The sequence below is a fragment of the Dromiciops gliroides genome, chromosome 2 (genome assembly GCF_019393635.1).
Source record: "Dromiciops gliroides isolate mDroGli1 chromosome 2, mDroGli1.pri, whole genome shotgun sequence".
Taxonomy (NCBI): Eukaryota; Metazoa; Chordata; class Mammalia; order Microbiotheria; family Microbiotheriidae; genus Dromiciops; species Dromiciops gliroides.
This window is the reverse complement of record NC_057862.1, coordinates 280,042,878-280,066,185: the sequence shown is the minus strand read 5'-3', so window position 1 is coordinate 280,066,185 and position 23,308 is coordinate 280,042,878. Positions and strand designations below refer to the sequence as shown.

General features: G+C 39.4%; 1 protein-coding gene across 5 annotated transcripts in view; it reads right to left on the bottom strand.

Moving 5' to 3' along the window:
- Positions 1-252: 252 nt before the first annotated feature.
- Positions 253-23,308, bottom strand: part of LOC122740668 (core histone macro-H2A.1) — a 101,401-nt gene continuing 78,345 nt past the window's right edge. For 3 of the 5 annotated variants that reach the window (XM_043983161.1, XM_043983162.1, XM_043983164.1), the window contains exons 7-9: positions 16,692-16,781; positions 13,620-13,794; positions 253-1,057 (exon numbers count right to left, since the gene is read on the bottom strand). In XM_043983161.1, the coding sequence (XP_043839096.1) occupies positions 892-1,057; positions 13,620-13,794; positions 16,692-16,781 (431 nt within the window). In that variant the 3' untranslated portion in view covers positions 253-891. Of the gene's footprint in view, positions 1,058-13,619; positions 13,795-16,691; positions 16,782-22,451; positions 22,543-23,308 lie in introns of all 5 variants that reach the window. The other 2 variants (XM_043983165.1, XM_043983166.1) reach the window with 1 other exon arrangement.

The following is a 23,308-nucleotide window of genomic DNA, read 5'->3' as shown; positions in this document are numbered from 1 at the left end:
TGAGGTATGATATGCAGCTAAGACAAAAGGGCCCATTGTCTGACCCTGCAAGTAAAACGTGAGCTTCACTGCCTGAAGATTTTGAAAGCTGAAACAAAAACTAGTGAATGGGATTTTAACCCTGGCCTATCCTCTTCTCTAGACAAGCAAGATCTGGGCCATTCCAAGAGCCTGACATCCTTCCCCAACCAATGTGAGAAGCTAGCCATTGGCCTCTCTGGCATAGTTACCCAAAAACACACAAAGCACAGAAACAGTTTAACATTTTACTAAATCAATTCACACAAATTCCAAATTGCAAATATAATTAAGGACAACAGGCTTCTCTTTTTTTCCCCCATTTCCAGATCAATCATTAAGACAATAAGTAAACAGAAATTAGATGTGATTTGTGGTTTTTTTGTCTTTTTTTTGTTGTTGTTTTAGGAAAAAAAAATGAGAACAATGTGATGAAAGCAAAACATCACGCAATGTAGGATTACGTACCACAACACAGTTACAAAATAGGGCTTCCTGGTTTCTTCCACATGTAAAAGACAATGTACTTCCCACTACTGTCTGCATCAATCCGGTTTTCATTAAAATAAAACTATAAAATCTCCTAGATTACACTAAACTCATACAAGGGCTGAAACAGTGCATTAACAGCAGTAACGCCAACTATCAGTGCTAACATAAAAAACGTTTTAGAAGGTCAAAAAACAAATTAACCCAAAAAACAAACAAAACAAAACAAAAAAACCCAAAAAACTCATTTCCCTAGATGAGCAAAATTGAAAATAAAGGGTGTTGCCTCACAATTAGGAGTTAAGGACTTTTTTTTTTCTTTTTCATTTTAAATTCAGAGAAAGGGACCAAGTGATTTTGGGCTGCTTCTGTAGTTCTTTCAACTCAGTTAGCATCTAGTTTTGCCATTTCCTGCACATATATCCCTATACTCTCACTGTCAAAGAGCACAAAATAAACCGTTTTGATTGACGAGGACATTGTGGACACAAAGTAGCTGGAGATGGCTCTCAGGATCAGCTGTGCTGCCGTCTGTTTGGGGAAACCATTTCTGTGAAAGGAGAAAGTACACACCAGAGTTAGCTTAGAATTATTCCAAATATGGGGGGGGGGGTTGTCAAAAGCAGCAGCTGCTGTTCCCCTCTCCCACTGGCTACTTATATATGTTCTATATATGTCCTTTCAGCTCTGACCCTCTGAGTAACTGGTCTAGTAGTATATTATGTTGTCATTGTCTCATGCTGTTTCATGCTTATGTCAGACTGAGATATGAAAGGGTAGGCTTAATCTGTTTAATTCTGCCTACTCTACCTGGCCCCTGCAATAGGCACTCAGTGTTTGCTGAAAGGATGTGGTAGAGAATGAACAGTGATGACTTGGTTTTGCTCCTCCAACAAAGTCTAGACTGTGCCCTATCATTTCCCAAATGGACATCAAAGTGTTTTAGAGCCTTATAGATAGAGTGGGAAGGGCCATTTTACCATGAATAATACACCTGGAGCGGAAGTGACTTGTCCCAGGTCACATAATTTTAAGTAGCCGAGTCAGGATTCTAACTCAAGACCTCTCCAAACCTTAAAAGCACTATATACAAGTTTGCTGTTACTGCCATTGCACCACCCTGGTCTCTTATGACTCCAGAAGCATTTTAGGCCCGTGGTTCCAACAGCATGGGGATTTCTGGTAGGGGAACTTCTATCAGTGCAAATTTTGCCTGAGTCACACAAGAGTTTAAGTGACTTGTTAAGAGTCACAGAGCTTTTTCAGGGTCAGAGGTAGGATATATTCGCAGACCTAAATTCAAGCCCTGAACTCTATCTGAGTCACAGTGCCTCTACTACACCTCTAACATGGTCACACGGAATAGTATTATACATACATATATATTATTCAATAATATTATACATACTAATACAAGGCCAGTTTGGGTCTTAAAGGATCTGTGGCCATGCTAACACTAAAACAACCTAAATGTCTAATCTCAGGGTATATCACTCAATTCTTAACAAAAAAAGTTCTTTTAATTCAATTTTTAACAAAATAAACATACTCCATAGAGCATGTTCAGGAGATGTGGAACAGAACCACAGGACAGGAAAGGTTGGAAGCCACAACCCTACACACTGTGGGTGGGTGAGTTTCTGTGCATTTCTCCAAATGCCATCCACAAACACAAGGGCCTGAAACAGAAGTGGTAGACAATCCGGCTTGACAATCCCCAACACTTGATTTCTGCCTCAATGGGGACCTTCTTGGAATGGGGCATCTTTGAACTACTCTTGTCGACACGCACCAAGATGGATTGAAATATAACAAGTTAGCTTCCCACATGATTTGTTCTTTTCAATCTGTTCCATATATGAGTCTCATATACCAGGGTATCAAAAATCATGGTTGGGCAAGAAACCCATCATAAAAGGCCAAGGATAAAGACTGTGAAGATAAATCCTGTTGGAGCCAAACTAAGTATTAGGAAAAAAAGCTAAATGGACATGCCAGCTAAAACAGGGATGCCAAATTTTAAGCAAACCTAAGTAAACTATCCTACAGTCTAAAAAGCGGGATGACTTAACCTCTTCTTCAGTGCCTACTTTCTATACTTTTTTTTGGTCTCCCTGCAGTAGCTAGCATTTTTAGTACTATGCCACTTAGTAATAGTAGGTAAGAGTCGACATTCTTGTTCACTCCTGGTTTTATTAGGAAACAACCAGATTTTCTTCATTTAGTCATTCATTCAGCAAGCCTTTGTTAAACACCTCTTATTACTACACCTGGAAAGGCACTGGACTCATAACTTCATTCATAGAGAGAATTTCCGGATGAGGAAATCCCCTTTACCAATGCAGGCTGGCACCTCCTCTTCGATTCTTAGAAAGTGCCCAGGTCACTGAGGGCTTAAAGGAACTTGCTCAGCTCCACGGGGCTGGTATTTGTCAGAGGCAGCCCTTGAACCAAGGTCTTCTTGGTTTCAAGGAAAGATCTCTATCCTTACTATCTCTCATAAACAATCCCTATCCTCAAGAAACCTATATTCTATTGCAATGCAATTAATGCTAGATGTTGCTTTTAAATTAAACATTTTCATCATATTAAGGCGAGGTCTTTTCATTCCTATGCTTTTTTATTTTTTTCAACAAACATCTTGACATTTCCAAGTAGCTGACCCTCCTTCCTTCCCTCTCATTGCCTCCCATGCCCCACCCAGCCGCCCATCTATTCTCTCTCTCTCTCTCTCTCTCTCTCTCTCTCTCCTCTCTCCTGGAAATTGTATATATTTTCTATTTATCTGGATACACATTGCTACCCCAAAGTAAGCTCGTTAGGGGCAGGGAATGTTTTCATTTTTATCTTCAAATTTCCAGTGCTCAGAACAGTGCCTCACATATCATAACTACTCAATAAATGTTTCTTGAATTTCTCTGAATGCTAAGTGTCCAGATTAGGGCTGGTTTTCATATGTAGGGAGTCAGTCAGGAAGATTCAATTTACATTAGTCCCTGCACACATATACTCAATCTTCAGTACAGAGCGTGAGTTAAATACATATTTATATATCTGGAGTCAGGAAGCCCAAGTTCAAATCAGGCCTCAGACACTTACTAGCTATGTGACTGGGCAAATCACTTAACCTGCCTGCTTCAGTTTCTTCAACTGTCAAATGGGGATAATAATAGCCCCTATCTCCCAGGGTTGTTGTGAGGATCAAATGAGATAGTTTCTAAAAAGTGCTAAGCACATAGTAGGTACTGTACTAAATAAATGCTTATTACCTTCTCCCCCTTTCCTCTTTACAAGACCATTCTGGATGGATGGCCTTTTGGTAAAACCTTGCAGAGAAGTACAGGTTTAGTGCAACCAGTCCCAAATAGCCATGATCATCCTTTAACATACCCAAACTTATACATCCCCAAAAAGTGTGGGAAGATGTAATCTCCTTGAGGGAAGGTCTTGCTTGCTTTTTTTCTCTGAATCCCTAATATTTAGAAAAATGCTTGTTACAGAGGGATAGATGTAAGACCAGTGATTTCACTGATGTATCAAGGCAACAGCTTCTGTTAATTCTAGTCCTAGAGAATCACCTGGAGCACTGACTTGCCCAGGGTCACACAGCTTGAACGTTTCAGGAGATACTTGAACCCCAGGTGGTCTTGGTTCCAAGGCCTCCTCTCTAAACATTACACTTGGGCCTGGCATCTAGTAGATGCTCAATAAATGTTGAATCGAACTATCTTCTTTAAGATGCACCCTTTGGAAGGTTGTATACTCATTCCAACAATGCTGCAACTGCCTAAAACATTTCTGAACTTCCCTGAAGGAAAGCATCCATTCATTCATAGCCAGTTTGTCAACCATCTCATTAAATGGTAGTCATACTTCCATTCTGGAATGAAAACACTATTATAAGCTTGATCACATACTAGTCTTGGCGAGCTCCAAGGGGCTTCTGACCATTTCCAGAAATCAAATCCAGCCTCAAAAAAGGAATATTTGCCACCATGGAAGATTTAAAAGCTGGTGCCCCAGGCCTTGATGGCAGTTACCAAAGGGAAATCTGGAACTGTTGAGGGAAAAAGCAGCATCATTGGATTACGCAAGCAGCATGCTATCTCCCAAGAGAACTCTCCTGAAGACAGCGGCGTTCATTTGGATGGTGAGTCTCTCTGGTAGGTTTCGAAAAGTAACACCTCTCTTTATTGGGGCAATGTTTTCATGGTGGTGGTGAAATGGTGCAGTCAGAAGAATGCTGGACTTGGATTTGAATCCTGGCTCTGCTACTGTGTCTGTTTTCTTATGTGTAAGATGAGAGGTTTGGACTAAAGTGATTTCCACGTTCCCTCCTAGCTCTTAATCTATGATTCTACAATCATGACACGGAGAAGGTAGTACAGACAAGCCTGGAAAGCTGAGTGGGAAAATTAACTGACACATGCCATCAGTTAGTACTCTGGGGATGGAAAAGACATACCCAGAAATAGGATAGAATGATTTTTCCCCCCTTTCTCTCGGTTTTTCCAGGCATGTAGTATAATTTCTTAACAGAAGGGGAAAAAAGGGGATGTATTCTATTTCTGCTTCATTTCATCACAAAATAATGCATATCATTTTAAATTTAAAATAGGAAGGTAAAGTCTAGCATATCTGAAAGAAGCCAGCCTGAACCATCTACTTTTCCCAGGATGCCCCCCATCCCACCCCTTTTGTCATCTAAACATGTTCTGAGATCTCTCAACTTTAAAGATACTACCATGTATGACGGTGGTATGATAGGTTAAAGATCTGATCATTTTGAATATAGGTTTCTGAACTAAGCAGTGGCAGAGGTTAGTTAGGCCAAAGATTCACGTACCTGAGCTCCCTTTCATAGAATCATCATTTTAGAACTGGAGGGGACCTCAGAGGTTATCCAGTTCAATCCTCTCATTTTACATGAACCAAATGAGGCCTAAAGAATGGAATGATTTGCCCGAGGTCACAAAGGTAATGAATAAGCAGAGTGGGAATTTGCCTCCAGGGATTTGGAACCTAAATTGGACATTCTTTCCCCTGTACCATACTGCCTCCTCTCATTCCCATGGATCATCCATGGCTGAATACTTGGCAAAATCACACTAGGTCTACACAGACCCATTTCTGAGCTGAGCTAAAGTAGGCATGGGGGTGGGCTAGGTGGTGTTGAAGGTCATGTAGAGACCATCTGAATAAGAGATCATTTAAGTGTCACACGAAGAATGAAAGATTATTTTCATGCTGTAAGTTCAGCTGCTGCTTAGAGTACCTGATCAGGTTACAATGATTCCATTAATTTCGCCAGCTGTGAGAACAACCCAAGGAGGCTGGACTGGTAGGGAGTGGGAAGCCTTCCCAGGACTGCAGACATAAATGGACCCACTAGCAGCCAAGGATGTGGGAAGGAGCTCTAGAAACACATGCCTGAAGAGAAAACTGTTCACTGTGGGGATCAGTCTGGGTTCCTGTTGAGTCTCAAAATACCTCCTTGATTAAGGGGGAGACTGTTGGCTGTGATTGCAGTGCCCAGCAGGGGCCTTGGCTGATGGGGAAGGGGAACAGGATTTCACCCCATTATTCCCTGGTTTATTTGGTTTACCCTGATACATTCTGCTTTTAAAGTGGCGTGTGGTTCCCACTGAAGCTGGAAGGTCATCTCTATTTTGACTTTATCTGGTATATACCATGGCACTGGGCAGAAAAGAAGGCCCATTGACACAACAAGCATTCATTAAGTTTCCGTATATTTTCCCGTGCTGTGGACAAAAAACTCACAGTACCTCCTGCCCTCAGACAGTTTTCATTCTACAGGAGGTCCCAAATAAACCAAACGTCTGAGTCCTGTCATCAGCATTTGGCCATCCATTATGTATTTTTCTCTACAATGTAAGTTCTTAATAAATGTTTATTGAAAAAATAAATGATCTTATGTCTTGTCTCCCCTACAGTGGAGATAATGCTGGGTTTGCAATTGTAGGACTTGGGGTTCAAATCTCAAATTTGCTACTATGTGACCTTGGGCAAATCATTTAACCTCTATGGGAACTGTGGTTCCTGATCTGTAATGGTCTTACAGTCCTAAATCTACGATTTTGTGAACCAGGCCATGTTTATGTAAGTAGGGGCCATGCTATCTATTTCCTTGTCTTGACAAAGTGGCAAGCATACAGTAAGTATTCAAGGGCTCTCTGATAACTGAATGACTTACAGTCCTGTAGTTAGGTAATGATCTGACTGTAGGCCTCTCTCTGCCATTCCAACAAAATTAATTGTTTGGGAACTTAATGTCTGAGATCATTTTGGCTGTGTAGACCTAGCCTCTTCACATGAATCCTAGGGCCAGTGTCTGGATATTCACATAAAATAAGAACATATCTAAGAATCTCTTCCTACACATAAGGCTAATCTTTAATAGACCCTCACTCAATGTTTCTAAAAGTGTCTGCTGCAAACGTCTGGCAAAGACAGAGCAGAGAGAGGAGGGGATTGGAGAGATATTATTTTAAATCCCTTCCTGAACTATCAGTGTTTACTTTGCAATCTAAGCCCTTGAAATGTGTTTTCTTCTGTGTTCTGACAGCACCAGAACAGTGAACATTGGAGAAAGTCTTGCTCAGGTAAGGCATGGGTGTCCATTATATCTAGGAACTTAAATTCTGGACCATTTTCTGTGTATTGTATATGTGTATGTATATGCATGCTTGTACAACACAGTAACCAAAACATTTTAATATTTATCCACAAGGAAACATGACCTCATTCACACAACTACTGGTGAATGAATGTTAATAAGGATTTGTTAACAGAAAATTCTCATGTTGGTTTTACTGAAATGTGTTCCAAGGTGCCTACCACTTTTATAGTAAACTGCCAGGAATTGTGCTAGGTGCTGAGGATTCAAAGACAAAACAAAAACAGTTCTTCAAGGATTTTACCTTGTCCTGGGAAGAAACATGACTCACTTATAAATGAGGCCTCTCTCTGGTAGAGATGATACTCCATCTAAGCCCTGAAAAGTTGTGTTCCAAAAGGATGAGTGTGTGAGGAATGATATGTTCATTAGAAAATGAAGGTGAACTAAGTACCCAGGGGCTCTGCCTAAAGCTGTGTACTGACAGATAAATAAAGGAGACCTTGCAATCCTATGTCCTGGACGTGGCTCTTCTGTAAAATGGGATAATAATAGCAGCAGTCCATACATCACAGGGGTGTTGTGAGGCTCTGATCACATCTAGCTATAGCACTTAGTAAATTTTAGAGCAAGATTTCTTAATCTGGGGCTCAGGAATTTTTCTTTTTAATATTTTGATAACTACTTCAACATGACTAATTTGCTTTATAATTCCATGTATTTTATTTATTATGCATTAAAAAAATTTTGCAGGGCAATGAGGGTTAAGTGACTTGCCCAGGGTCACACAGCTAGTTAAGTGTCAAGTGTCTGAGACTGGATTTGAACTCAGGTTCTCCTGAATCCAGGACTGGTGCTTTATCCACTGTGCCACCTAGCTGCCCCTATTATGCATTTTTAAAACATTACATTGAGAAGGATCCCATAGCCTTCAATAAACTGCCAAAGAGGCCTACTATGCACCAAACACTAAGAAATCCTGCTGTAAAGTAATAATTAAACTCAGCTATTAGCGTTATTTGGCTATTTTTATTGGATACTGAATTTCAGTACTTTGGTGCATGATTAAGTAGTGAGATCTTCGAAATCTTTTTTTTTTTTGAGGGGGGGGAGGCATTGAGTCATTTATTTCTCTTTTGCATACAGAAAACTGGGAGGAAACAGGAATGGGATGAATCCAGCTTTACAAAATTTTTTCTCCTTCAGGTCAGGAGACAGGGTGAAATCCCATGATTTTATTTGTTTTTGTTTTTGCAGGGCAATGAGGGCTAAGTGACTTGCCCAGGGTCACACAGCTAGTTAAGTGTCAAGTGACTGAGGCTGGATTTGAACTCAGGTCCTCCTGAATCCAAAGCCAGTGCTTTATCCACTGCGCCACCTAGCTGCCCCCAAATCCCATAATTTTAAACATAAATCTCCTGACAGTGACCCAGCCATTTCGAATGTTCCTCCTTGGGTCCTCTAAGTGTCTGGGGGCACAAATTGCTCTGTGCTTGCTTGCTTCCGTGAATACTCTGGATCACTTCTCAGCTTGCAGGGAAAGCTTCTACTAACACTCCAGAAGCATGATAATGAGAAGAAACTTTAGAATGTATAATCAAAGTAAAAAGAAAGGAGTCCTAAAATGGCCATCAAACTCCTGCTTGTCTCTAGGGTGGACTTAAAGTGACTTTTACTATGAAGTTAGTTTTGTAGCATCTGTATTGGGAGAGCAGGGAGAGTCACCATTTTCTTGTTCTTTTGGTAAGGCTGGGGGGTGGGGTAGGGGAAAGAAACACTGGATATGGGATTTCTCTCAATACAGATGTGCACCTGCTCTGCCACTCCTGGTCTCAGGGAGCTGCGTGCAGAGAGGCGTACTGTCTTGCCCCACTGTTATCCAGCTGCCATATCAGAAGCAGGATATGAATCTACCTCTTCCTGATTCCAAGGCCAGCTCTCAACCTACTATGTCACATGGCTTATCTTTTTCTTACTCTTCTTCACAGACTGGACCGTTGATAACATTGGCACATCTTTAGAATCTCAGAAATCATTTACTCTTTGTCTCTTGTTACAATGACTACTTAGAGAACTAATGTGCTCTATGTAGCACACGTTCAGTCGTTGAGTTTGTTAAATGGATATAGTGCAAATGGAGAAATCTTCTTTTTAATCATTATTTTGGCCAAGTGAATACAAAGTCTCTGCTTCTAGTGCAGGCATTTGGGCTCCTGAACGTCAGATTATGATACATGGTAGTCTCCTGTTTCCATGACTTCTCACTGCTGGTGAGTAGTTAAACTGTCAGGGCATTGAGAAGAAAGTGCAGAGTTCAGCAACTTGGATAGTCCACCAGCTTAGTATGAGAGACAGCTTGGTGTCCTGGAAAGAGCCTGAGACTCAGGGCAAGAGAACAGGGTTCTAATCCCAGCTTTGAGACTTTGGACATATTTCTCTCTGCACCTCAGTTTTCTTATTCTAAAGAAACTGGTTTAGATTAGGTGACTTCCAAATCCTTAAGTAATCAGTCCTTCAATTATAGAGCAATGATACTTATGTATTACCCTCAGTCCACAAACCTCTTTATCGATTTTTGCCCTTCATAAGTGGGTCTTAGATGGCATTATCTCTTTAAGTATAGAAATCTGCCATGCTTACTTCCCTGAACAGCCAGAATGGCCTAGTGGATAGCAGGCCAGGTTGGAAGTCAGGAAACCATGGGTTCAAGTATGGCTTCTGACACATACAAGCTGTGTGAACATGGGTTAAGTTTCAACTTTTCAGTGTACCAGACAACTCTCTCAGACTACAGGTATAACAATAACAACAATAATTACTATTATATAATGGCTATCTTTTATATATTACATTAAGGTTTGCAAAATGCTTTACATATTAGCTTATATGATCCTCACAACAATCCTGTGAGGTAGGTGATATTTATTATTGTTGTTGTTATTAATATTATTAGCCCCATTTTACAGATTAAGAAAACAGAGGCTAACGGGTTAAGTGACTTGCTCAGGCTCACATAGCTAGTTGCTAAATCAGGATTTGAACTCAGGTCTTTCAGACCCCAATCCACTACAAAGTTCTCAATCAATGGATTTTCTTTTTTTTTTTTTAGTGGTTAAGTGACTTGCCCAGGGTCACACAGCTAGTAAGTGTTAAGTGTTTGAGGCTGGATTTGAACTCAGCTACTCCTGACTCCAGGGCTGGTGCTCTATTCACTGCGCCACCTAGCTGCCCCTAATCAATGGATTTTCTATACCAAGAATTCCTTACCTTGATGAAATAATAAATCCACACCAAAAAGCAACATAAAGTGTTCTCTAGCTTTATTGTTCTAGTCTTGGATCTATTAAAAACATGTCATTTAATGCCACACTGCCTGATCTGTTGCTTACTTTCAGTTCTGTCTGTCCTATTAGGATTTGGAGTTGTGTATGCAGGCTACAGATTAATCTGATTTTATCTTGAGGATACATTCATTGGCACAGAAATGTGCAGGCCATTTCCCTGAAAATGCAGGCCTCCCCGCAGTGTTCTCAAAATCAAGCTGGGTAGAGACAATCAGAAACATTTTCCATAATCTTAACTGTTTAGGAAGCAGATAGGACTATGATATCTAAGGAAGGAAATAAGTAGCAATGCTGCATCTGCTCTTCTAAATGGAATGTGGGCCTGTCATCATTCCTATACCTTAGAAATACCTTCAATAGTGTTCTGCCCTGGCTCTGACATTGGGGTTAATCTGAAGCTACTTTTAAGACATTCACAGCCTTAGTGAGACAGCACCTTATTCAGCAATAAAACAAAGCACCTGTTCTGAAAGGGTAGTTCTTTAAGCAGTGAAAGCAGTGAAAAGTAGAAACCTGAAAGAGCTGCTACGTTAGATGTTCTCCTGCTCCATGAGTTCCCAGTCAATGATGGAAGGTGGAGTCTCCTGCAGTGGGTTCCCACCTCGACACTTAATACAAATTTCATTATCTCCCATTTTAGGTCATGATTCTGCATCTGTGATCTTTTGGCTTTTTCTCTAATTTTCTTTTCTTCTAGGCACAAGGGAGGGACCCACTAGCTCTAACCCTGTGTTTACAGGGTGAAGGAATTCCAGAGTGTTTCCTCCTGCCACCCAGTCTCTCTGCCTGCTCAAAAGTTTTGGAGAGCCTGCCATGCAAATGACTGTGGGGCCTGCACTTGCCAAATGGAAAGGGAATAGAGTCCTAAACTGGCTTTGTCTCAGAACTCATAAATTCAAGAAAAGTTCATGCAAAATACCCTAATTGGAAGAGAGCAAATTGACTGTATTTTTCTTCTAGGAGATTGTGTACACCCTCCTCTTAATGTCAAACAGAGCCCAGGAAGGCTTTGCATAGAGTGGGGAGTTCAATAAATTCTGTGGTCTAACAGGCTGGAAACAGGATGTCTAGATGCCAAAGGTAGTTTCCTGCATCCCATGTTACAATGTTGGGCTTTATTTAGCCAAAGCACATTTTAAAAGAAATCATCTGAGGCAAATGTCCAGTATGGAATACACATTGATGTATGCAGTATTGTGGTCGTTAAGACTGCTGGAGGCTGAAGAGATCGAAATATTGTTATATGAGAATCGCTGGGTCTTTCCTTTAGTATGCTGGACTTAATTTTTTTTTTTAAATCCCAACATGACTTTTATGCTGGAGACACTGAATGCCACAAACAAGCTTTTTTATTTCCCCTCCTAAAATCCAACATGATTTATTTGAACAGCTTTGGTGTAATCCCATTCTTGAGTCATGAAAGAGAATGAAACTGTTTACATGGCTTTATAAGGTGATGTCTGCTTGACAGATGTCTGTAACAGAACAGCTGTGCACATGTGGTGCCTTTGGCACTTGTGGATCTTTAAAGTTTTTCAATTGATTATTTTTTAAAAAATGTTTTACTCCATGAAAAATGTAAATATACTTGAGATAACAGATGGACTTTTAGGGGAATTCATTTTCATTATTCAAGTAAAAGCATTCTCAATAGCTAAAGGAAAAAATACCGCTACCAATAAAGAAGAATATTGCCTCTCACGTCTCAAACACCTTTTCTCAGCATATATCAAAGTGCATTATAAACACTAGTTAACAGAGCCTCGTAATACTTCCATGAGGAAGGGAAGCCATATTAACCTCATTTACTGATAAATAAACCAAGAGACAGAGAGGTTGACTCATTTATCAAAGGTATCCAGTGGTAAAGAACAGACTTCAGAGACATGGCTATTTTAGACTTTCCTACAAGAAGATGGCTTTGTGGAAAGTGGTTCCAAATCTACTCTGGGCCTGAGTCTGTGTTACTGGCAATAAATCTCCTTAATTGCAAATAAAGTGGATTCTACCAGGAGTGTGTTGACTACCTCCTATCTTATAAAAGGCAGTCACTTTTCTTCTCCTTTGAAAAAAACCTGTAAATGTAGTAATAATCTGCATCCATATTTTTCTAGATCATGCTCAGTTAGATAATATGTGTAGAGCAAAACAGCCCACTGAAAAAAAGTACAGTACACTGCCAATGTAGTAGACTGAGAAAAACACTTGCTCTCAAGTCTGAATTCTATCTATGTTCATTTGCTGTGTGACCCTGGGCAGGTCACTAAGCTTCTCTGGACCTCCATTTCCTCATCTACAAAAGGAGAGGGTTGGATCAGGTGAACTATGAGGTCCCTAAATCCTACAAATGATGCTTCCACCATCTATCCAGAAAATTTTATATAGTTGATAAATAGTTAGCTTTCAATTTTGTCCTTAGTGGAGAATCCTTGCATGGCTGGACCACATTTCAAGATGATGACTCTAAGGTCATCGAGGGGGACATCAAGACAAGGAAGTAAGATGATATTTACAGACTCAGAGGGTCTCCAGTCTGACTCTCAGCTAGGCATTTAAAATGAGAAGGATATAAGTAGATGACGATGCATGGGGAGTTTTCTCCAGGCCTGAGAGACAGCATCCTCAAAGGCACCTCTCTGCCTTCTCATTTTCAAGGGCTGGTTCAGGTGCCACTTTCTTCATAAAGCCTTCCCTAATCCATCCCTTTCATCCCCCAGTTAGAAGTAACTATTCCTTCCTGAAATCTCCCAGGCTTCTATTTAATCTCTCCTCTAAGATGTGTACATGTCCCAAACCTCTATTAGAATGTAAGTTCCTGGAAGACCAGAACCGCGACTTATTTTAAATCTGTATTCTTGGTTCCTAGCACAGAACCCAGACATAAGGATATAATTATTTATTGAATGAAATGAAATGAAATTGAATTCTTTAACTTTTCACATCTTATCTCTTCAACTATACTATGAACCACATGAGGATTAAGACCTAGCCTTACTCAAATTTGCCTCTAATCACCCAAATGAGCATCTGTATTAGTCCCTCACTAACTGGATAAATGAGGTGAAATAAATGGATAAAATACTTGAGAATTATCTTGTGGCACAACTATTTGGACTAGTGGGCTCTCTTACCGGCCACTACCAATTGACGGAAATGCAATTGATTTGAGCTTCTTGTCGTCTGCCAAGGCCAAACAGTTCTTCACTGTCTTTTCCAGAAGTTCTTCACACTTGTCAGAGCCCCATATTGGACTGTTACAGTGGATCACAAACTTGGCGGGCAAGCCATGGCCTGCACTGACAGCCGCTGGTGGGAAGAAGAAGCCAGACCTTTAGCTCCCAAACCTTTGCAACAAAAAAGCAATTTACATGTGCACATGGGGTTAAAAACAACAACAACAACAACAACAACAGCAACAATAACAATTCAACCCTAAATTTAAACTACCTGCCAATATGGTATCATGGAAAGATGGCTATAACTAGTGATCAAAAGAACTGGGTTCTAATCCTGGTTCCTGTACCTACCTGAAGTAGCCTTTGATCAATCACGCTCTCATTCAATTTCCTCATCAGTAGCCCTGCCCTGGCTCCCTCACAGAACTGTTGAGACAGTTAAGTGAGATAATACATGTGAAATGGCTTTATAAATGGTAAAGTGTTGTATGCCTATTTAAAATTACGCTAGTTTTTTTAAAGTCAGGAGCATGAAGAGGGAACGAGAGCACTTCTAACGTACTTGCATTTGTAACCTAGGTTCCCATGGCGCTAAAACATATGTTTAGCTACAGTCATTTACAACTGTACTGCCCAGCCAAGGCATAGCCTTGGAAACTTGGCATGTAGAAGCCACTGAACTAGTGCCAGGAATAGGTTCCATTACTGTACACAATCCCCCTGCTATAAAGAATAGTTACTCAGGGCCAACCACAGTGAACTGTACATGCTAGCTAGACAAAGTGCTCATAACCACTGGTCCCTTTTGCTGTCATTGGGTTCATTTGAAAAAATCATTTGGTGCGCTCTATAAATCTCCCTGACACGTCAATACAGACACATTAGGAAAACCACCTTTGTTTATTTACAGAGTCTAACTAAATACCCCGGTATCCTGCTTTGATGGCTTTATTAGGGAAAGGTCTTGAAAATCTATATGACTAAATGATGCTATTTAGCTTTGACAGAATTAATGAGAGAGTCTGCATTTGGTAAGATCAATTAATTTTAATAGAAGATGGCCCATGCTCAATGATATATCTCAGTTAAGAATCCTTCCTTTCTTTCTCATCTTACTAATCATGAAGAATCCTCTCCCAAAGACACAGATTTAGGGTACTTCTATATACTACAGAATGAGATCTGGATGATTAAATATGAGTAAATAAATGGCTATACACAAATGGAAAGATACAGATGCTTAATGTTATTATAGTGAGGTGTCTGTAAACAAGTACTTAATTATTACTGGCTATCCCTGACTTATGAACCCTCAGGATTCCCTGCTGTCCAAAAGTCACTGGTGAAGGCCCTGTCCCAGAAGTCTTGCCCCAGTTTGACCAGGAGGTGGGAGAGATTCTCATTCTTATGTGTATATTTTGGTGCTTGAGGCATTGGAAGGAAAGGGAAAGCTCTGTAAGTCAGAAAGTCTTTCCTTTCAAGGGTCTGTGGAATTGAACCTAAAAACTTTAGGAACAATGTCTAGAACAGTGATTGAGCTTAATGACGTGATTAGTGCCATCGTTCATCTATCTTACGGGTTCAAAGTGTTTTTGGAGGGTAGTCTAGGAACTGGCACATCAAATATCATAGATTGGAAAACATGTTCTGAGGTCCAGACAACTGACCTACAAATAAACTTTAGGAACACAACCAGTTATCACACTCGTTCTCAAACTTCCATAAAGTGTGGGGCTTCTTTTCCCAACTGGTTTGTATTCTCCAAGGGCTGGGACGATGTCTTCTACTCCTTTGTTAATCGTGGTTCTGGTCTGTCACTTTTCCTTTTTTGGGACTTAGCTTTCTACTGTTTAAGATAAAGGGGTTATATCTGAAAGCATCTGGGATCCTATCTAATTGACATTCTGTGGTACACTTTAAACCTTTGTGTCTTTGCATAAGAGTTTGTAGTAGGCTGGCTTTCCCACTTGAATGGATTTAAGAATATGAGGAGGCCCACCATAAGTGTCACGTTTCCTCTGGTGGTAAAAGGGTCTAGAACTGGTTCTATCATCACCAAATCCAGGGACTAGATATTGTCTAATGCTTCATGCTACAAATATTCAGACTATCTGAAGGAATCCCACTGCTGTCTCATCCTGATGAGCTTTGGTCCTATATAACCACAGAAGGCATAAGGATCTGACACTGTCAGAAACAGTAAGGCCACAGGATTTCTGGACAAGAGAGAAGAAAGACCAAGTTGCAACTGGTTTGCTAGTACCAGAGCTTTCATTTCATGTACATTCACATCCAGCAACTTGGGTGACACTGTACTTTGCCATAACCCATATGGATTAAAGTTTTCCCTGATCTGTATGCTCAACTAAATTATCTTTCAACTTCAGATTTTAAAATGGCTTGGATAGGGGATTCTGTATGGACCAAAAAAATAAAACAAACAAAAACCCCCAAACCAAAACTTAAAGAAGTTAATGAAGTTTTTGCCTGCAGTTCAATGTCATTCATGTTCAAAGAAGTCTTTTCCTTTTCCTTTCTTTCAGGAGTTTAACTAGTAAATCATAATTGACTTTATTTTTTGTGATTATAGACACGGCTGAATGAGGATTATTAATTTGCAACATTTATAAGCAACATTACAGATGGTTTAAATATTGCCATTTGTAATTTATCAGAGCTCATTTTTGCAGTGTTCTTTTCCTTATTTTCAAATTCCATTCAGAATCTTAGATGTACAAAAACTGGTGAAGTGTTTTGAGTAATCACATTTTAAAGGATGGCTTGGTAGAGTCTAAGTTTGACTCAATGCCTACCATAAAATTCTGTTTTGTAAAGATAAGAGCCCTTCACTTCACTCCATTGCAAGGATGGAATGGATGTCATAGTGTAATCTTCATTTTGAGATTCTAAAGTAATCATGCAGGATGACTTCTGTTTAGTGAGGATTAAAAGATGGCACAGCCCAGGAATATGCCCAGGTGAAGCAAGAACCAAACCTGGCAACTGGCAGTACTGCTTTTGTCTTACCTCCAGCAATATCCAATGGACCATTTTTTTTCCGAAGCTCTAACACTGCTTCCACAAATTCCTTGCCACCTTTCTTCTCTAGAGTATTTCCTAAACGAGGACAGGATCTGGTTAGATTCTAAGCCTTGTCACTTGGGCCCACACAAGCATAGTAGCATGTCAAACTACCATACTACTTACAAAATGATTTTACCCACTCAAGTTTTGAAGGACTGCAAAACAGGAACTATATGTTAGTTTTGTTAATGTAAAATTTCAAAGTTATTCTCGGATAGCCAATGGGCACCTTTCACATTGCCTCTTGCTTTTCCTGTCTCTGTTGGACCTTGATTCAGATGTCAGTGAGTCTAATTCTGTGTGGTCTCAGAGATGCCCAAGTCATCAGGAAGCCAAGCAAATTGGGCCCTTTTTATGCAAGCCTGCTCCTATTTTTTTTGGTCAGAAAAGAAGCTAGACAGGGCTAGAAACTAAACCCAAAGTCCTGCTCCCACTTGAGCTTCTCTGTGAAAAAAACTAAATTCTCCCTACTACCTTTCCTTCCTTAAAATAATGAGATCTTTAAAGAATCCTATCGTTCTCCCACCAAACACATGACTTCTTCTATCATTGAACCTAGAACAAAAAGAGAATACCCCAATGTTTGGTGGGCATCATCAAAGCTTTTTATCAACTTATGGCCACCAATTATTAAATGACTTAATTCTTGTTTTGCAGTTCTGTCATCATAGGCAAATACAAAAATGGCCCCAGACAAAATTTCCTTAATTATACTAATGACCCCCCAATCATCATATGTAAAGATGAGCAAAGAAAGAAACAGAGCTTAAGAATGTTCTATTATATAAAGATTTTTTTGCATTCCCAGAACTTAGCACAGTCCCATCATATATATATATGTATGTATATATGTATATATATGTGTATGTAACACAAGTTTGTGGTAATTTGCTTTTGAGGCACTGAAAGGAATTATCCTAAATTTGGTTTGGTTATATGTTACAAAAAACAAAGTTTGAATGTTTTAAAGAAATCTGCCTTATTCACATGGAGTTCACATTCCCCCAAATGGGTGGACTGCATGCGTGAAAAACCCCCAGCATGGATTAAAAAAATAAGAAGACAAATGGATTCTGTATAAATAGTAGGTACTTGAAAAATGGTTGGTGATGGATTGGCATGTTTACTGAGTTTCTAAAAATTCAGGTTCAAAACGTAAAAATGAGTTTATCTTTCCACTTATTTGGTAAAATATTAATTGGGAAAACACTGTGGTGCAAAGAGCTCAAGATATGGAACCAGAAGTCGAGGGTTTAAATTCTGGTTCTTCAGCTCAGTTTATGAAAGAAGATTAAAATACGCAACTTTATGATGCCCCTTCCAACTCTATTCTGTGATCTTACATTCTAATATCTTCCAACTGGGGGATGTTTTTCTAAGTGGAAATATAAGTTCACAGAAGAAACTAATGATAAATATTTAGAACTGGAGCATGACATTGTTCTGATAGACAACTAGCAAACTGAAACCAAAGAAGGCAATAAGACTGAACATTTCTTTCTTTCTTTTTTTTTTGGGGGGGGGGGTGAGGCAATTGGGGTTAAGTGACTTGCCCAGGGTCAAACAGCCAGTAAGTATCAAGCGTCTGAGGCCGCATTTGAACTCAGGTCCTCCTGACTCCAGGATAGGTGCTCTATCCACTGCGCCACCTAGCTGCCCCCAAGACTGAACATTTCTAAATGGAGTTTGGTGCTTTTTTTTTTTTAAGCTCTGATTCCTGTTTTGCACATCTTAAAGTTACTTCCCTGAAGTGAAGCTGAAGGGCACCCTTTTAAATTGCTTACTTATGCTTTTATTTGGGAACAAATCATGATATACATAATACAAGTTTGTGGTGATCTGCTTTTGAGGCACTGGAATGAATTATCCCAAATTTGCTTTGGATATGTGCTACAAAAACAAGGATCAGATGTTTTAAAGAAATCTGCCTTATTCACATGGAGTTCACATCCCGAAAATGGGTGGACTGCATGGGTGAAAAGCTCCCATCATGAATGAAAAAATAAAATAAAAAGACAAATGGCTTCTGTAGAAATAGAATTTGGGGTTAGAGCTATAGTTATGTCTGCAGATTCCTGCCCTGGAAGTCTGAAAGCACTGCTGTGAATACTGAAAGGGTGATAATCAAACCCCAGTCAACTCTCCGTGTAAAGCAGACACATTAAGGTGTTAACTGGGTCCTGGAATGACTTTCAGAGAGAGAGGTGTTCATTTTAAGATGCTCTGTGGAATCCAGCCTTTCCCTCTACACTCTAATGTTCAAAAGGGAGCAACAGGGTATTTTAATTACAGAGATCATGAGGCAAAAGCCACTACCCAAAGTAGATTTCTGAGGCCCACTGAAAGTAATCACAAGTGCCGGGAACTCTCATTTGCATGTGACATCTGCCTAAGGCAGCAAGAATAGTAGAGAATAAGGGATAATAAGCACTTACATAATATAGGCTTGAAATGACCAGAGAATTGGGCCTTGATTCTCTATTCCCTATCATCCGGAATGATTGTACCACTGCTTTCACATCAGATAGTATTTGCAAAATGTATTGCAAACTTAAAATGCTATATAAATGTAAGCCATCATTATTATTATTATTATTGTAGCATAGTACTACTTTCTTCTTACACTTTTGCTGGACTTGAAGGGAGAAGAAATATTCTAGAATAAATGAATAAAATTCAAATTCCCTAACTATCTCTATTAAATAAAATGAAACTAAAATTCCAGAGTAGAAAATGGTAACAATAGCTTTATGATAAAGCACTTCCTTTCTATAATTATTTCTTAGGCAGATTCAGTTTATTATCAATATTCAATGAAAAGTATATGTTTTAAATTACTTAATAAACTGTTCTTTTTTTAATTGGAAAGGAAACTAAAATTAAACTACTCTTAGATGAAATATTAGTGATGTCTGAATTCTATTCAAATTGAGGACACACAACCAAGGTTCACTTTGATCCTATACATAGCTATGTATGCATGAATACATAGGCATTTGTATTTTTCAATAGGATAAAGACACTTTCCTCTAGACAATCAAAATTCTTAATGAAGAACATTTGCTTCTTTAGTCTCATATCAGGGTTAATAGTAAAGCAATTGGCTTATTTTCTCCCAAGCATAACTATGTGTTACTCTCATGAGAATAAGAGCATTATCTCATGCTTACAGAGCAGGCATAATAAGTATTACAGTGCTTAAAACAGCGTAAGCAAGAATTCTGGCCTAGATGACTTGAGGCTTTATGCCTGTGGTAAATTTCACTGTTAGAAAGAACTTTAGGTGATCAAAGTTAATCATCAGAAGCTAAGCATTCGTGCAGGTTCATTTCTTCTTCCAGCAGTCATGGGACCTGGGAATTTATTATCAATGGTGAGAAATCAGATTATCAGGCAGGTGTTTCTTTGACTCTTAAACAGGCTCACTTCAGAACAGACACTAGACCCAAATGGGGTATAAGTTTAGGTCAGGTTTGGTTGAGATAAAGTATGGATCTGGTTTGCTTCTGGTTTAAACTGGTTCAGTAGGCTTCATTCCTAAGAACAGCCTCATGCTGGCATATTCTAATTCTGGCTCTATTACCAAACAAACTTCAGCAAGTATTTCAAATTCTCTGGGCCTATTTCCTCATTTGTCCAATTGTGACACGGAACTACTTTACATGAAGGTATATGTACCTTGGGAAAATAGAGAACTATTGAATGTAAGGTATCATTGCCACCACTGTTTAGACAGGATTTCAATTAATCATTCAATAAAACTGGTTCCATTAAGGGTTAATGTGGTTTCCTTTGGCTTTTGTGTCATCTGGCTGCAGAGATATCACATCACACTGTGAGGTGGGTGTCAAGAAAGAATGTAGGGAATTTTTGTCTTCCCTAGGATTGTTTGGAATTGTCCTTTTCTGGGGAGATTTTGAACAATCTCATTCTCAGGGGGTCCCTTCAGCTTCTGAACCAAGAGAGTAGAGTTCAAAGGAAGTCTTAGCAACTGGTCCCTCAGAAGGTGGCCTTTGAGGTCCAAAGCATATTTAGTAGGTATCATGTATCTGGAGGCCCTGTCTTTGGGTACAGATACTGTGAATTGAATGCACTGCTCTAAATTTTGTAAAATTTATTACTAAATTGTTTTGTTATTCAAAAAATGACCTCTTCCTGCTCATTACATTTCCACTTGGTTAAGTAAGGAGTGAAGCTCCTGTCTCTTAGGCTCTTTGCCTTAGGAAGTTTGAATTTCCTTTCTGACACTTGGATTTCGGTTTATTTTTGTTGTCTACATTAGGATTTAATTTTGGCAGAACAGCCTCAGCTAACCCAGACTCTGCTTAATATTTTCTTTCTAGATGTTGTATTAGAAACCAGAATCTAAGGGAGTAACTAACTTAATTTCCACAATGGAAATGCTCTGCAAATATTATCTTATCTTTAGTAGTAGTGAACACAAGAGGACAGCCTGTTGGATTATAGTCATTTGGGGAATAGTATGAAATGTTTCTGAAGGTCTCATCATCTTTAGCCACCTTTAATGTAAGCTGATAGTTATTCAATAATTTTCATTTTGTATATCTAGGGGCTGCCTGAACCTATAACCTAGGATTTCTGCATGATATGCTGCATCAGCATTTCTGTACAGGTAGCCCTCACTATAAGGCAAATTAATACACTTACAAAACTATAGGATCATAGAATTTAGAATTGAAAAGATCCTAAAGGTCATTTATTCCAACCCCTTGGAACCAGTCAACCCAAGGAAAACAACTCTTTTGGGACCTAGAAAAGTACCTGGCACATGGAAGAGGCTTAGTAAATACTCGCTGAGTGACTGAATTAGCCAATGACAAGAACGACTCTTCCAGAGCTTAGGATTCTGGGAAGTCTTTGGAGAGGTAAAATACAGTGATGTTAATCAACCAACCAACAAGTGTGCATTTATTAAACATCTACCATGATGCACCAAGCCCTATGCTAGGCACTGGGGATAAAAGTACAAAGAACTATGAATACTTTTTAGAACCTTATCTGCTTCCTATCTGTTCCATATATTGAGAGATGCCAGTAGATTACACAGAATTATGTATTCATTTTTGATTCCTTCAGTTCTTGGGTAGTCTAAGGCTGCGGTGTCTCCATGATGTTAAAATAGCTTATTAACCTAGTAAAAGGTTGGTGGGAGATAAAAATGAGTCAATTCTGTGATTAAAACAAACTGTTTCATGTAGAAAAAATTTTACTAATAATCAGATGATTGAGTTTTCCTCTTCCAATTCACTACAGTGGATATTGTGAATTCAGCCGGAGAGCTTTATTCAGTTTGAAAAAAGGTGGTTGTCCTGATGGCATCCCTCTGCCAAAGAGAGAGTCCATGTCATAGGATCCCAGAATATGAGTAGGGATCACTTGCAAAAGTTTAAGGGGAACTTGTGTTGTAAAAGCCAGATTCCTCAACCAGAAACATCCATTTGATGGCTGCACGGCCCACCACAACTGGTCTTTTTGCCTTTGACACTGAGCCTAGGGAATGCAGTTTAGAGCTATGATCAGGGGGACTTTGGAGCAAGGATATTTCATTTTCAGAGCCCATGAGTCAGGACTGCTGGAAGTACAAGATGAATGCAGCCCTGCATAGCTATCAGAACGATCAAGCTTTTGTGGCTGATGGCCCATGCACACACACAAACTCCGCAGCACTGGGCTTTCCATTACCTACTTCACCACCGATGTTGATGTCAGAGTTTGTCGGGTGAACGACAGCATCACTGTCGATCGTGGCAATATCAGCCTGTACAACTTGCAACTATAACAGGTAAACAAATGTAGATCAACTAGGTTGGACTGAGACCCACGCATCGGCTGTACATTCACTAACGCACCAATGGAAGTGTGGACCTACCTGGTGGATTCCAAAGTATGAGCCAAAACGGTAATCCAAGATGTGTGTACACGTGTGGATGGGGGTGAGAGGAGGAGGGATAGCAAATGGGACATGTTTCAATTAAATGTTTGAATGACAGGTCTAAAAAAATCACATGAGATCATTTCCAAAGGTTTTTTTTTTTTTTCTAAAATGGCTAACACCCCTTTCACTTTGCAGAAACCTATAAAACTGGCACCCCACTGAGAAGGATACTAAAATATGGCATGTTTTTTTTTTAATTGCGGATCATCAGGCCAACCAAAATAACGAGTTTCTCCATTTTGTCAGCAGTAATAAACTCACAGGCCTTAATTTTTATCCTAGTGACATTTATCATCTTGTCTACCCTCAAGGCACCTCTCTTTTAAACTGAGAAAACAGCATATTTGTGTGTAGAGAACTGGTAATTTTCCCGTTTCTCCAGTGGAGTGGAATATGTTTTTCAAATCTACCACTTATTTAAGCCAATTCTGCTTTAATGTAGTTTGCATTTTTAAGATATACTCTACTGGTGCCAATTTCCCCCTCTTTCTGGTTGTCTTTTCATTGAAATAATATCTGGGTAAGTTATGTGAAATACAAATGTTTGAAATGGGGTTAGGCTTAGTATACATTTGTAGATTTGTCTACTCTTATACTGTGCAAA